Source organism: Canis lupus, chromosome 4 (assembly GCF_048164855.1).
Source record: "Canis lupus baileyi chromosome 4, mCanLup2.hap1, whole genome shotgun sequence".
Lineage (NCBI taxonomy): Eukaryota > Metazoa > Chordata > Mammalia > Carnivora > Canidae > Canis > Canis lupus.
Genome location: NC_132841.1, coordinates 18,389,524 through 18,401,994, shown reverse-complemented (window position 1 = coordinate 18,401,994; position 12,471 = coordinate 18,389,524). Strand labels below are relative to the sequence as shown.

At 34.8% G+C, this 12,471-nt stretch overlaps 1 protein-coding gene across 6 annotated transcripts in view; it reads left to right on the top strand.

Moving 5' to 3' along the window:
• Positions 1 to 12,471, top strand: part of CTNNA3 (catenin alpha 3) — a 1,664,912-nt gene that overhangs the window by 1,341,109 nt on the left and 311,332 nt on the right. For all 6 annotated transcript variants that reach the window (XM_072823257.1, XM_072823258.1, XM_072823262.1 and 3 more), the window contains one exon: positions 1,430 to 1,581. In XM_072823257.1, coding sequence (XP_072679358.1) covers positions 1,430 to 1,581 — 152 coding nt within the window. The remainder of the gene's footprint in view (positions 1 to 1,429; positions 1,582 to 12,471) is intronic.

The following is a 12,471-nucleotide window of genomic DNA, read 5'->3' as shown; positions in this document are numbered from 1 at the left end:
GATTAGCAAATAAATCTCCTTCACTTGTCTTTCAGCACCTCTCAAACTGCTTCCTTTGCACTGGTCCTGGGATGAGTGAGTCCAGGACTATCCCCTTGAAAGTGGTATCTGAGATTCTACAGTTCCTTGGGTCCTCTGAGTGTAAGCCCCATTGGTTTCTAAGGCTAGATGTTTAGGGAGCCTCATCTCTCTGGTGCAGATCCTAAAGGTTAGGATGCCTGATATGGAGCTCAACTCCTCACTCCTTAGGGAGAAACTCTGGACCCATGAAATTTCCTTCCTATTGTGCAGGTAGGATTTTGGAGAGACTGCATCTCTGCCTCTCCTACCTGTCTTGATGTGGTCCTTTTATTCCTTGTTGTGGAGAGAGCTGTTTAGCTACTTTTTAGTTCTTTTTCATTGTGAATTAGTCCACATATAGCTATAGATTTGGTGTGTCCATGAAAGGAAATGAATTCAGGGTCTTCCTATACCACCAACTTGGAACATCTGTCCCCCACCCCCCACTAATCTCTTTGATGATAGGGGAAACATTTTAGTGAAAGAAAGTTTATGGTGGGGATCCCTGGGTGGCGCAGCGGTTTGGCGCCTGCCTTTTGGCCCAGGGCACGATCCTGGAGACCTGGGATCAAGTCCCACATCGGGCTCCCGGTGCATGGAGCCTGCTTCTCCCTCTGCCTATGTCTCTGCCTCTCTCTCTCTCTCTCTCTCTCTCTCTGTGACTATCATAAATAAATAAAAATTAACAAAAAAATTTTAAAAAAAAGAAAGTTTATGGTGTTTTTATTATTTCTATAATAGAGTTACTACCTTTGATTAAATTTCTTATATTTAGCAACTCAAATGCTTTTTCCATTTAAATATGTTTATGTTTATAATTTCAGTTTTTAACACATCAATTCTTTTTGGTAATTTCTTGGGGCTTATATTGGATAGGATAAGAAATGATTATATGGTTCTAGCCTTGGTAGAAACAAAAATGACATACAGGAGAAAGATAATCTTTTTTTTTTAAGATTTATTTATTTACTCATGATAGATGTAGAGAGAGAAAGAGAGAGGCATGAGACACAGGAGGGCGGAGAAGCAGGCCCTACACCAGGAGCCCGACGCGGGACTCGATCCCGGCACTCCAGGATCGCTCCCTGAGCCAAAGGCAGGCGCCAAACCGCTGAGCCACCCAGGGATCCCCCAGAAAGATAATCTTTTAAACATTTCTATAAAAATGTATTTTATTGTCTTTGATTCTTTTTACTTTTCAGAGATCCAAAATTATCTTGCCAAAATGTTTTGTTTCTTTACATCAAACAATAATTAAAATTCTATTAACCAAATATTTATTTAAAAATGTGTCTCATATTTTTTATGAAACTCCAGAAATCGGAAAATGCAAACAGGATAATCTTCTCTATCATATTAATTTTAACAGCAATTCCTGAGTTTGTAACACAAGTGAATATTGCCTTGGAAGCCTTAAGTAAAAACTCTTTGGATATATTTGATGATGATCAATTTGTGGACATCTCAAAGAAGATCTACGATACAATTCATGATATCAGATGTTCAGTCATGATGATTCGAGTAAGTTTGCTTTGCTTTCTATTAAATTATTGCAATGCTCTTCGCCATCTGGAATGCTTGGAATGAATGCAAGAAATATTTTATTTCTATTTCATAATGTCAATGCTGAAATCCATTAGAACTTTAGAAATTCATATGTATCCCTGAAGTCAAATCTACTGTCACAAACAACACTTTCACTTATGTATTTGGTTATAACTTATGCAAATGAGCACATTTAACTGCTGTGTGTGCAGAAATGATAGGATTCCTTGTGTTCAGAATTCACTGAGGTGTCACATAGCATGATCAGGAGCCAAATAAAAATACATAAAGTATTTTGCTTTCTTTTCTTGAATGGAAAGGAAAGGATCTTTCTCATCACTGTATTGAAATTGGTAGGAAAATATGTCTAAAATAGGATGTTTCTAGGGCCAAACCCTCTCATACCAAATTATAGACTCAGACTATTCTGTAAGAAATTTCACTTGGAGCTGACAAGAACAACAAACACTTGAACTGTCCCAGTTTAGGAGTTGTCTATTTGGGAGAATATATGCCATCTTCTTAAGGGTGAAAGTGAGCCATTTATTGTGGGCATATATACTGCATACACAGAGATCAGGATTGTTTGTTTTTACTTAAATGTTAATGTGGAGTGCTTTAAAAAATTGATTGAAAAAACAGTGGAGGTTTTCTGAAAAATGCACTTAATGTAAATATATGGGTTTTTTTTTTATCAGGCAGACCCTGAGCCAAAGATTTGTGTTACCATTAGTCTATTTAAGAGAAAGTAAGACCGAAAAAATGAGGTAGGGAGGGGAAGTAAACCAGCAAAATGTAATTATGCATCACTACTGGAAACTAGGGCACAATCCTGCTGGGGAACTTTGGACAATCCTATAGAATGCTCCTCAGAATTACCTTACCTGAGGTGAGCAAAACCCAGTTTATCCACCTATTCATCCTTGATTAAAGGCTATTCCTCCTCAGAGGTTACTTCAGTCTCGTGGCCAAAAAAAACAACCCTCAGGCAGAGTGGCAGGTGCTTGCAGTAAGAAGATTCAGTAGGAATGGTGAGTGTAATTTGTTAAGTATGAATAGAGTTTAATTTGAAAGCCTTCAGATTTAAGCATTAGTGAAACTATAAAGGTGGAACTGGAAGTGCTGAGGATATATGGGCAGAGCACCAATAGTATCTGACTGGCTTGAATGTTACAGTTAGGTTACATGGAGAGATTCATAAAAATGGAGTCATTTGGGGATCTTGTAAGGAAAAGGGCCAACAAAAGTTGAAGACACTGACAGGGCAGATGAATGCTTATGAAAGAAATTCTAAGAGAAAATCTAAAGGTGTCAAGATGTAGGATCTATCACTTCAGAGCATGGGAAAACCCAAGAGCAAACCAATAATACATATAAGAGAGAAACTCACATATCTATTCATGAACATCCAGGAGGTATTTGTTCATATGTAATTGAATACTGTGGCACTTACCAGTACTATGTCTGAGCTACAAAGTACCTTTTCAAATATTTTCTTCTAACAAAGGATTTTAAACCTTATCCATGTGGACTAGTGGATTAGTAATAATCCAAAACTGGGAAAATAGGTAGAACTGGGAGAGAAACATTGAGTGAAGACATATGAATTTCAGGAAATAGTCTTTCCAAGTAAAACACTTGCATTTCCAATATTCCAAGGTGAATATGTGAGAAGATGAAACCAGTGAAATAGCTTAGGTGAACCAGGGTAGGAAATGATTTTTTTTCCCTGAAAAACCTATCTAGGGATGAAAAAGTCTTGTAATTTCTCCCATTTGTATGTTTTAGTATCTAAAAATTTCCTTATTATCAAAATAGCTTACTGATTGCAAATCAAATTATCTTTCCATTATTTCCATATATCTTTCATATCCAGCAGTCTTCTGTAGGGCAAGATAACAATTATTGTAATTATTTAACAGCCTAGAGGGCAGTAATTTCCCCCATACTCATCTCTTTCTCAAGGTACATACTTCAATTTATTTTAAACTTTTCCTCATAGGAATAATTTAGTATTTTGTTTTCTTTACTAGTCCTTATTTAACTTTTCAACAAAATTCTCAAATGCGACTATCAAAAAGTAAACTCTAATTATAGCCTGTCCAAAGTCAAATAAAGTGGAAGACTTGTTCTTATGTTATTGCCGATAATACAGTCAACTGCTGTGAACTTATTTTTCTCCCTCTTAAACACCACGATTATTGGATAGACAGTGATTTCCTTTTATTTATTTGTTTTATCCTGTTGTTACCTGTATATTCTTCTCCATTTTGACTTGATATGTTTGCTTTTGGTCATAAATCCTTATCCTATAAAGTTTTTAATATTTTGAAATGATTTTTCATATAATTTATCAGGTTTTTTTTAAATTTGGTTGTGATTGTACCTAAATTAGCATCAATTAGAAACAAGAGATTATAATCTCTAGATTATAATCTAGATTACTAATCAAAATGTTGACTTATATTAACCCTTCCTCTGACTGTAATCTCTGCTAGACAGCTCCCCTTAAGGATCTTAGTGTCAGGGGATCTTAGAAGCTGACATTCCATCCAATGGAGAACATACTGGTAAGTGTATGGTTTAGTAAGAATGTCCTCTGAATTTTGAGGTAGAGCTATTCTTCTTTCAAACACACTTTATGACCTAAAGTAAATAAGTAAAATGTATTAGAAAGAGCTGCTGCACTTGAAACCATGCAGGTGAATCCAGGGACTCATGTGCCTGCACACCCAGTTCCTTAGGCAGCCTCTAGGGAAGCTTCTATGGAACTTCTACAAGGATTCCTTGGAGGATGATCCATAAATCTGTGTACTTAACAGCTGATTGGATTATATGTTGAAAATAGAAGTCTAAATCAGGTGCAATTAATGAAAATCTTTTTTTCCCCTTGAAGTCTATCTCTTCATCATAGAAGATAATAAAATTGATCTGGTGTAATCTTCTCTTTATAAGGTCAAATTTAATGCTGACCAATATTCCAGTCTTAGAACTATGAAACATTTGATGCTTTTTCAAAGTACCTAAAGAGTGTCAAGATTAAGGCAATATGTTTATAATTATGCAAGTTCAAGGAGGGCTAGGCTATGCTCTTGAGAGTGTCTGTGAATATTGTGGAATCCTTTGCTATGCCTGAATTTTCAAGAATGCTCTCAGTGCTCTGAAACAATAAAATACTAACCTGAAATCAGTGCCTGAAATTTTACAAATAGTTTTATAAAAATACAACGGTATCTACCTTAATATTTATTTTGGAGAATAATTATGTTAGTAACTGTTCAGATTGCTTTTAAAATTCCTATGTGAAAATTCTGTGAAATTTAATATTACTCTCTCCACTGGATTCAGCTTGTGGGCAAATAAGTTTATTGAACCTCACTCCTAACAACCCTAGAGAGAAGGGAGTGTTAAGTGTTTATTATTTTTTTGGTGTTTAATATCGATGTATAAATTTTACAATTCTTAAAAGTCCACAAAATAGTTAAGATTAAAGCAAGTCACAAATCTCACTAACCCTCAGTTTCTTCCTTTGTAAAACAAACTTTGTATTAAACCTACATCAAAAAATTATTATGCTGACAAAATGAGCTGATAGAAATGAAGTGCTCAGTAAATAGTAGTCTTTTATAAGAAAGTAGCTATGATTGCTATTACCATTATGAATAATGCTAGAACTACTGAAGCTGCTTATTACTTTTTTATATTTTGAAGAATATTACCTATAGAAGTTGTAGAATTGTGTCTGCAGGTCAACATGAAACTAAAGCCCAAAAAATACCTTAAAAGGTGAAGTTCTGGGATCCCTGGGTGGCGCAGCGGTTTGGCGCCTGCCTTTGGCCCAGGGTGCGATCCTGGAGACCCGGGATCGAATCCCACGTCGGGCTTCCGGTGCATGGAGCCTGCTTCTCCCTCTGCCTGTGTCTCTGCCTCTCTCTCTCTCTGTGACTTATATAAATAAATAAATTTAAAAAATATTTAAAAAAAAGGTGAAGTTCTAAATAAAGAAATATATTTTTTCTAAAGTTTTGTTTTATAAAGGATATTTAATATGTTTATTATCTTAATTATAGATTATTTATTTATTTATTTACTTATTTATTTATTTATAGATTTTATTTATTCATGAGAAACACATAGAGAGAGGCAGAGACATAAGCAGAAGGAGAAGCAGGCTCCCTGCTGGGACCCTGAGGCAGAACTCAATCCCAGGACCTGGGGATCATGCCCTGAGCTGGACACAGATGCTCAACCACTGGGCCAGCAGGAGTCACTGAATTATAGATTATTTAATTAAAATTGTGTCTTTGAGCCTATATTACTTTAAGCTAGCATATAATTCTATATATTGTTTTTATTAATGTCTTGAAATGTGCAAGGACTTGGTTCATCTTTTTGGGAAATGTGCTTAACCAGAAATAGATGTTAAAAAGGGCAACATAATTGAATTGTGAGAAAAAAGGGTGGCCAGCAATGAAATGTTCTCAAAAAGAGGAAAAGATTCAGCAAAAATTCAGCCTTTCAAAAGGTATTCAGAATGTGGGCTTCATATATTTTTGTGTGAATTTTCATATGTGATTTATCAAAAGTACATTTTCTAAACCAAATGTGAAGATTTTCAGGACTACCACTAACAGATCTTCTTTGTTAGTTGTCTAATTTTATATTGCAGAGAACAAGAATATATTTTGGATATGTTACTTGCTGAAAGTTAATTTTTGAAGAAACAAAGGAAAATAAAATAAATAAAAAACTATTTACATGGCCCAGTTTCCATGAACCATTTCTATATGAATCATTTACATGACCCCTATAAATGGAACACAGCTCAGTATATAACTTAAGCTTATATAGCCAGAAAAAACATTTTTCTCTTTTACAAAAATAATTGATTTTTTAGAGAGAGAGTGCAATAGCAAGAATAGGGGGAGCACCGAGGGGCAAAGGGAGAGAGAATCTTAAGGAGGCTCCACACTCCAATGTGGAGTCCAATGCGGGACTCTATCTCATGACCCTGAGATCATGACCTGAGCCAAAATCAAGAGGCCAAGGCTTAACTGACTGAGCCACCCAGGTGTCTCAAAAAACCACTTTTTCTGATTCTACTGTACTTACAGGAGTTGATAAATGACTTTCACTGGAATTATTTACAATTTTCTTAATTTAGATTACTTCCATTGTCATAATTTCTTGGAATATTTTATTGCTCTCCATAACTTCTTTTCAACTAACCTCAAAAAATTATTTTGCATTATATGTCTTCTAGACCAAGCTGCTGTTTGTTTCTTTGAAGTCTCACACTCAAACTATAGAAGGAAAAGAATCTGATGGCGTCATTCACTAACTAATATAGAATGTTATCTTATACAACTATAATTCTATTGAATTAGGTTCACAAATGAAATCATGAGAAGAATTTTGTGCAAAACCAAGACATGTGTTCAAGTATCAGTTTTATGTGTTATCATTTAGTTTGTTACTTTACATGATATTAGTTTCTTTACTCTAGAGGGAAATGAAAGCATACTATTTAATTACTACTTTCAACCATCATTGCACTTAAAAATGAAGGAGTAAACATTGTTCCCTAAGACTGGAAACAAAGTGAGAATGTCCATGCTCCAGTGCAATGAATATTGTAGGTGTCCTAACCAGTACAGTATATCAAGAAACAACATAAAAAGTATTCATATTATAAGGAAAAAGTAAAACTGTCTCTATTTGCAAATTATATGATCAACTACATTGAAAATCCTTTAATAAAGTTACAACAGAAAAATCCCACCCTAGTAGAACTGGTAAGTGAACTTAGGAAAAGGTAAAGAAATAAAAGGATAAGGGCAAAATTAATGAAATAATAAAAATATAATAGAGAAATACAATGAAACTCAATATATGTATTTCTATTTAATCACAACTAAAAATTAGAAAACATATTTTAAAACTAAAATATATTAGCATTGAAAATAACAAAATAAACTTATTGATATTTTTAACATACCTACAAGATTTATACTTTTAAAATTATGAAATATTATTAAGAAAACAGAAATTTGGAGAGATTTATCATACTTTTAGAGTGGAAGACTCAATATTATTAAGGTGTCAAGAATATTCAAATTCTTTTTATTTTTTAAGGATTTTATTTATTTATTCATAGAGACACAAAGAGAGAGGCAGAGACATAGGCAGAGGGAGAAGCAGGCTCCCCACAAGGAACCTGATGCGGGACTCAATCCCGGACCCCCAGATCACACTCTGAGCCAAAGACAGATGCTCAACTGCTGAGCCACCCAGGTGTCTCAAGAATCTTCACTTTCATTCACAAATTTAATGCTGTCCTAAACAAATTCCCACTAGACTCTATTATGAAAATCTGTAATCTAAGGTAGTTACTTGAATGTATACTCATTTGTCAAAATTTATCAAACTATACACTTAAAATGGCAGGTAAACTACATGGAAAAAGTTGATTTAAAAAATAAAGAATGTTTTACCCAATAGTCAACACCTGAGAAATCAGGTAATTTTATTTAGATAAAGTCTTATCAAATGTATTAATTAGGACTAATTTAAAAGGCCTGCCTAAACCACTGAAAATGCTAACATTTAGAATATTATAATAAAATGAATACCTTTATAATTTATAAGTGATTATTTGTCAAATATTTCTAATGTATGGGTCCTCTTTTGTTGATTTTTTGGGAAGAATTTATTTATTTATGAGAGACACACAGAGAGAGGCAGAGACATAGGTGCTTGGTGTTTGAGCATGGTTGAGCATCTGCTTTGGCTCAGGTCATGATCCCAGGGTCCTGGGATGGAGTCCCACATTGGGCTCCCCACAAGGAGCCTGCTTCTCCCTCTGCTTGTGCCTCTGCCTCTCTCTGTGTGCCTCTCATGAACAAATAAATATTAAAAAAATAAATTATGTATTATCTCAAATCAGGGGGTAGCAAACTTATGGCCTTTGGCTGCATTTAGTTGACCCTCTTATTTTGTATGGCCTATGGGCTAAGAATGATTTTAATATTTTAAGTAGTTGAAAAATTCAAGAGAAGAATAATATATTCTGACATGCGAAAGTTATGTGAAATTCTAATTTTAGGAACCACACCAATAGATACCTCTTTGCACTATAATGGCAAGGTTGAGTAATGGCTAAAGAAACTATGGCTCACAAAACCTAAAACATTTACTGCTTGGTGCATTACAAAAAAAAATTTTATTGACCCTTGTCTCAGATAATCTATTTTGGCTTTTTACTAACACTTTTTTTTTTTTTTTTAAATCTTACTTATTTACTCATAAGAGACACACAGAGAGGAGCAGATATAGGCAGAGGGAGAGGCAGGCTCTCTGTAGGGAGCCTGATACAGGGATCATGCCTTAAGCCAAAGGCAACACTCAACCACTGAGCCACCAAGTGCCCGTCTTTACTAAAGTCTTGACTGGGTTTTCCAATGATCCAGTTGCCCCTTTACTAGTTTTCCTGCATAAATCCAATCATCCAAAATATTTGAATATTAGAACTGTCTTTCCTTTAAAATTCCTTGAGTCATGTGACCACCCAATGCAACTTCTGCTAATCCTTTTTATTTTTCCCATAGTAGGGTCCCGGGCACTTTTCTCCACCCTCTTTTCCACTGTCATCATTTTTATTCTTCTGGGTGCTCTCAGTTTTTTACATTTTCTTTTGCAGGTCAAACTATCTGTGCTTTTTTCTTTGCAAACTTTGTACTAATGCCCTGTGACTTTGCAAAGACTGCTTTAGTTTCTAGGATTCTCCAAAGACTGTAAGGATTTTTTTGCATTCCTCTTAGTATTTGGCATCATTTTTTCAGCAGGTAAAATTAAACCTGACCTGTGATTATTATACATTTAGAAATTTGATTTTTGAGATTTGTGGGGTGTTGTAATTCATCAACTTCATTCAACCACTTCACTTTTTCTCTTTTTTAAGATTTATTTGAGAGAGAGTACAAGCATGAGTTGAGGGAAGGGAAGAAGGGAGAGAGTCTTCAAGCAGACTCCTTGCTGATCATGGAGCCTGACTTGGGGCTCCATCTCCATGACCCAAGAGATAATTACCTGAGCCAAAACCGAGAATTGGATGCTTAACTGACTGAGCCACCCTTATTCAGCCGCCCTTATTTTATCTTTTCTTATGTTATAGTAGTAACAATTTTTCTAAGGATTATTGGATTAAAAATGAATTTTCATAAAATAAGTACTTGGTAAGTGACTTTAACATCCAGGAATTTAGGGTGAGTATATGCTTTATTTTCCTTAGGACACATTTGTATTATACTCCCCTTTACTCTCACACATGTCCAATTTGAATGATAAAGTGTCATGTTCATCTAGTTACTAGGCCCTGATTATACTGCTTGAGGCCCTGTGGTGAATCACCTCCACCCACTGGGTGATGCCCACAGTGTTGAGGTACTAATGATCACATTTCGTTATCAAGCCCATTTTTCCAACCCTAGGGAGCATTTTGTCTCCATAGGCCTAACTGCTATCAAATGTTAGTTTCCTCTCTTCATGCTCTGTGAATCCTTTGTTGACTGTGGAGAATCTAAGCAGGCACCATTTCAAATTTATTTAATGTACAGAGACTACTACCTTTTCATTTTTTCAGTGTTAAGCAAATTTCCTGAATTCATCTTAGTCATCCACTCTTTGCTCTCACAGGAGTCTTGCCAGGGAATCCCAGTTAAAACATTCTGTCCTTTTTGGGAAGTGATATGACTACTTTATAATAACAGAACCAGTTTGTAAAGAAGCCAGCTACCAGGGGGCTTTCTGAAAGAATTTAATAAAAGATCTGTAGCAAAATAAATTTAACTTTATACGCAAATTTAAATCAAGCATTAGTGGGAAGAATTCTGTAGTGAGGCTCTTGCTATTTCCTTTGAAAATAAAGAGTTTAAGGTAAGGTAAAACAGAACTCCTGCTAGCACTGGTCAGCAAGAGATGAAATTTTATGAGCTCAGCATGCTTAATGGCCTTCTCGTGTATATACCATTTGAGGAGACTTTTGAGTAAGGCAATGTAAGTGACTAGAGCAGGAAAGAGTGTTCATTGAGAAACATGCTGGTTAAGCTATGAAGCAGCTCTAGCTAGTGATCTCTGTTGCTCATTCTGAGAGAAAGATGTTCAGCTTGAAGTCATTCTGGAACATCTTCATTTGCCAGAAGATCAAAGCCACTGGACTGGCAAGAGAGCCCATGGTTGAGAAGGGCTCTGAGGCAGACTAATCCTGCATTCAGAGAACTCTATGCAAGTGCTGCTCAGAGCCTTTGACTCAAGATGACTGAACATAAGGAGTCAAGAATCCCTCTTTGAAAACACTTTCAAGGGCAATGGCTAGCCTTGTGAATAGAAGAATGGCCTAGCAAAGAGGTTTAGTTGTCAAATCATAAGGAATTTTTTTGTTTATTTTTGAGACGTTTATTACTAAATGACATTTTATTAATTTTAAATAAATTTGAATTAGTAATTAAGTTAGTAAATTTATATTAGCTATTAAATCCAATAATATATTTTTATTACTTTATATTTTGTTTTTAGCCTAAAAACTTACAGGGTACTGATTGTTTAGCCTCAAATAAGATGTTTGGCTATTTACTACATTTCAAAAGTAACTTCTGCTCAGTAAACCTTCTAGAGAAAAGAATCTGAAAAATACCATTTATAAAATGATGACTTAGAAAATATATGTTGGCATACCTAATAGAAAAAAGGGATATTGAGAATTTTATATTTCCAGTATCCAGTTTATTTTCAGTAAATGATGTAGTTTCAAAGAGAGAAAATATTCCAGAGACTGATAGCAAAATGTCTGTAAATGAAATAAGGCATTTGAGGTCACACTCTGATAAGGGTAAGTAACAAGTTAAAATCTGGGGTCTTAGGGCACCTGGTTCAGAACATTTCCCTTTTATCTCAGGAAAAGGAAATAGCCCCGTGTTTTTACACAACAGGAGCCCTTCTATGCCACTGACTTCCCTTTGTTGATGGGCCAGTTATAAACACATAAATTCCCCAAATTACTTTTTGGGCAGTTTGTTGAAGAATACCTAACCTATAATGCTCCTCTCTGCTACCTCAAATTCAGACATATTGCCCTTCTTCTGTTCCTTGTATTGCCAGATGTGCCACACTTTCTGGCATCTTTATACTTCCTGTCTTTTCTAACCAGATGCTTTCTCCAAGAACTTGCACAGCAGACTTGTTCAGTCAAGTCTGATCCATAATTACTTTTATATTATCCTGTACGGATCCAGAGAAGGAAAGAGCATCTCTCACTTCAGCCACTCTGTCTTCTCTCCCAAGTTTATGTTTACATAGTGTTTATCATGACAAATGACATATTATATGTCTCTTGTCTATTTATTGTGTCTCTCCTCAAAAAAAAAAAAATGTAGGCTTTATGAAAAGGTGCTTTTTAGACCTTTAAAATGAAATCAGATTTTAGGCTTTTTTTACAATTAAATAAAGTGATTGATTTAGTTGTCAAATTTGTCACTTGTTTGAAACATAGTCACTGGACCTCAAGGAATTAATGGCAAGAAAAAAATTACTTTGTTCTATTTTATATTACAAAAAGTGACAGACACTAAGAAACTACCTTGATAAATACTTTCACAAAGAATTAAAATTCTCTTGATCTTTGGTTTAAGATAGTTTTAAAAGTACCAAAGATTCTACTATGGATTGTACTTTGTGGCCATAAATGGATAGACATGTCTGTGTTCCTCTCACTACAAACTTCTATAAAATGAATATATAGTTGTTTTATTTTTTTATTTTTATTTTTTAAGATTTTTAAAATTTATTTATTCATGGGAGATACAGAGAGAG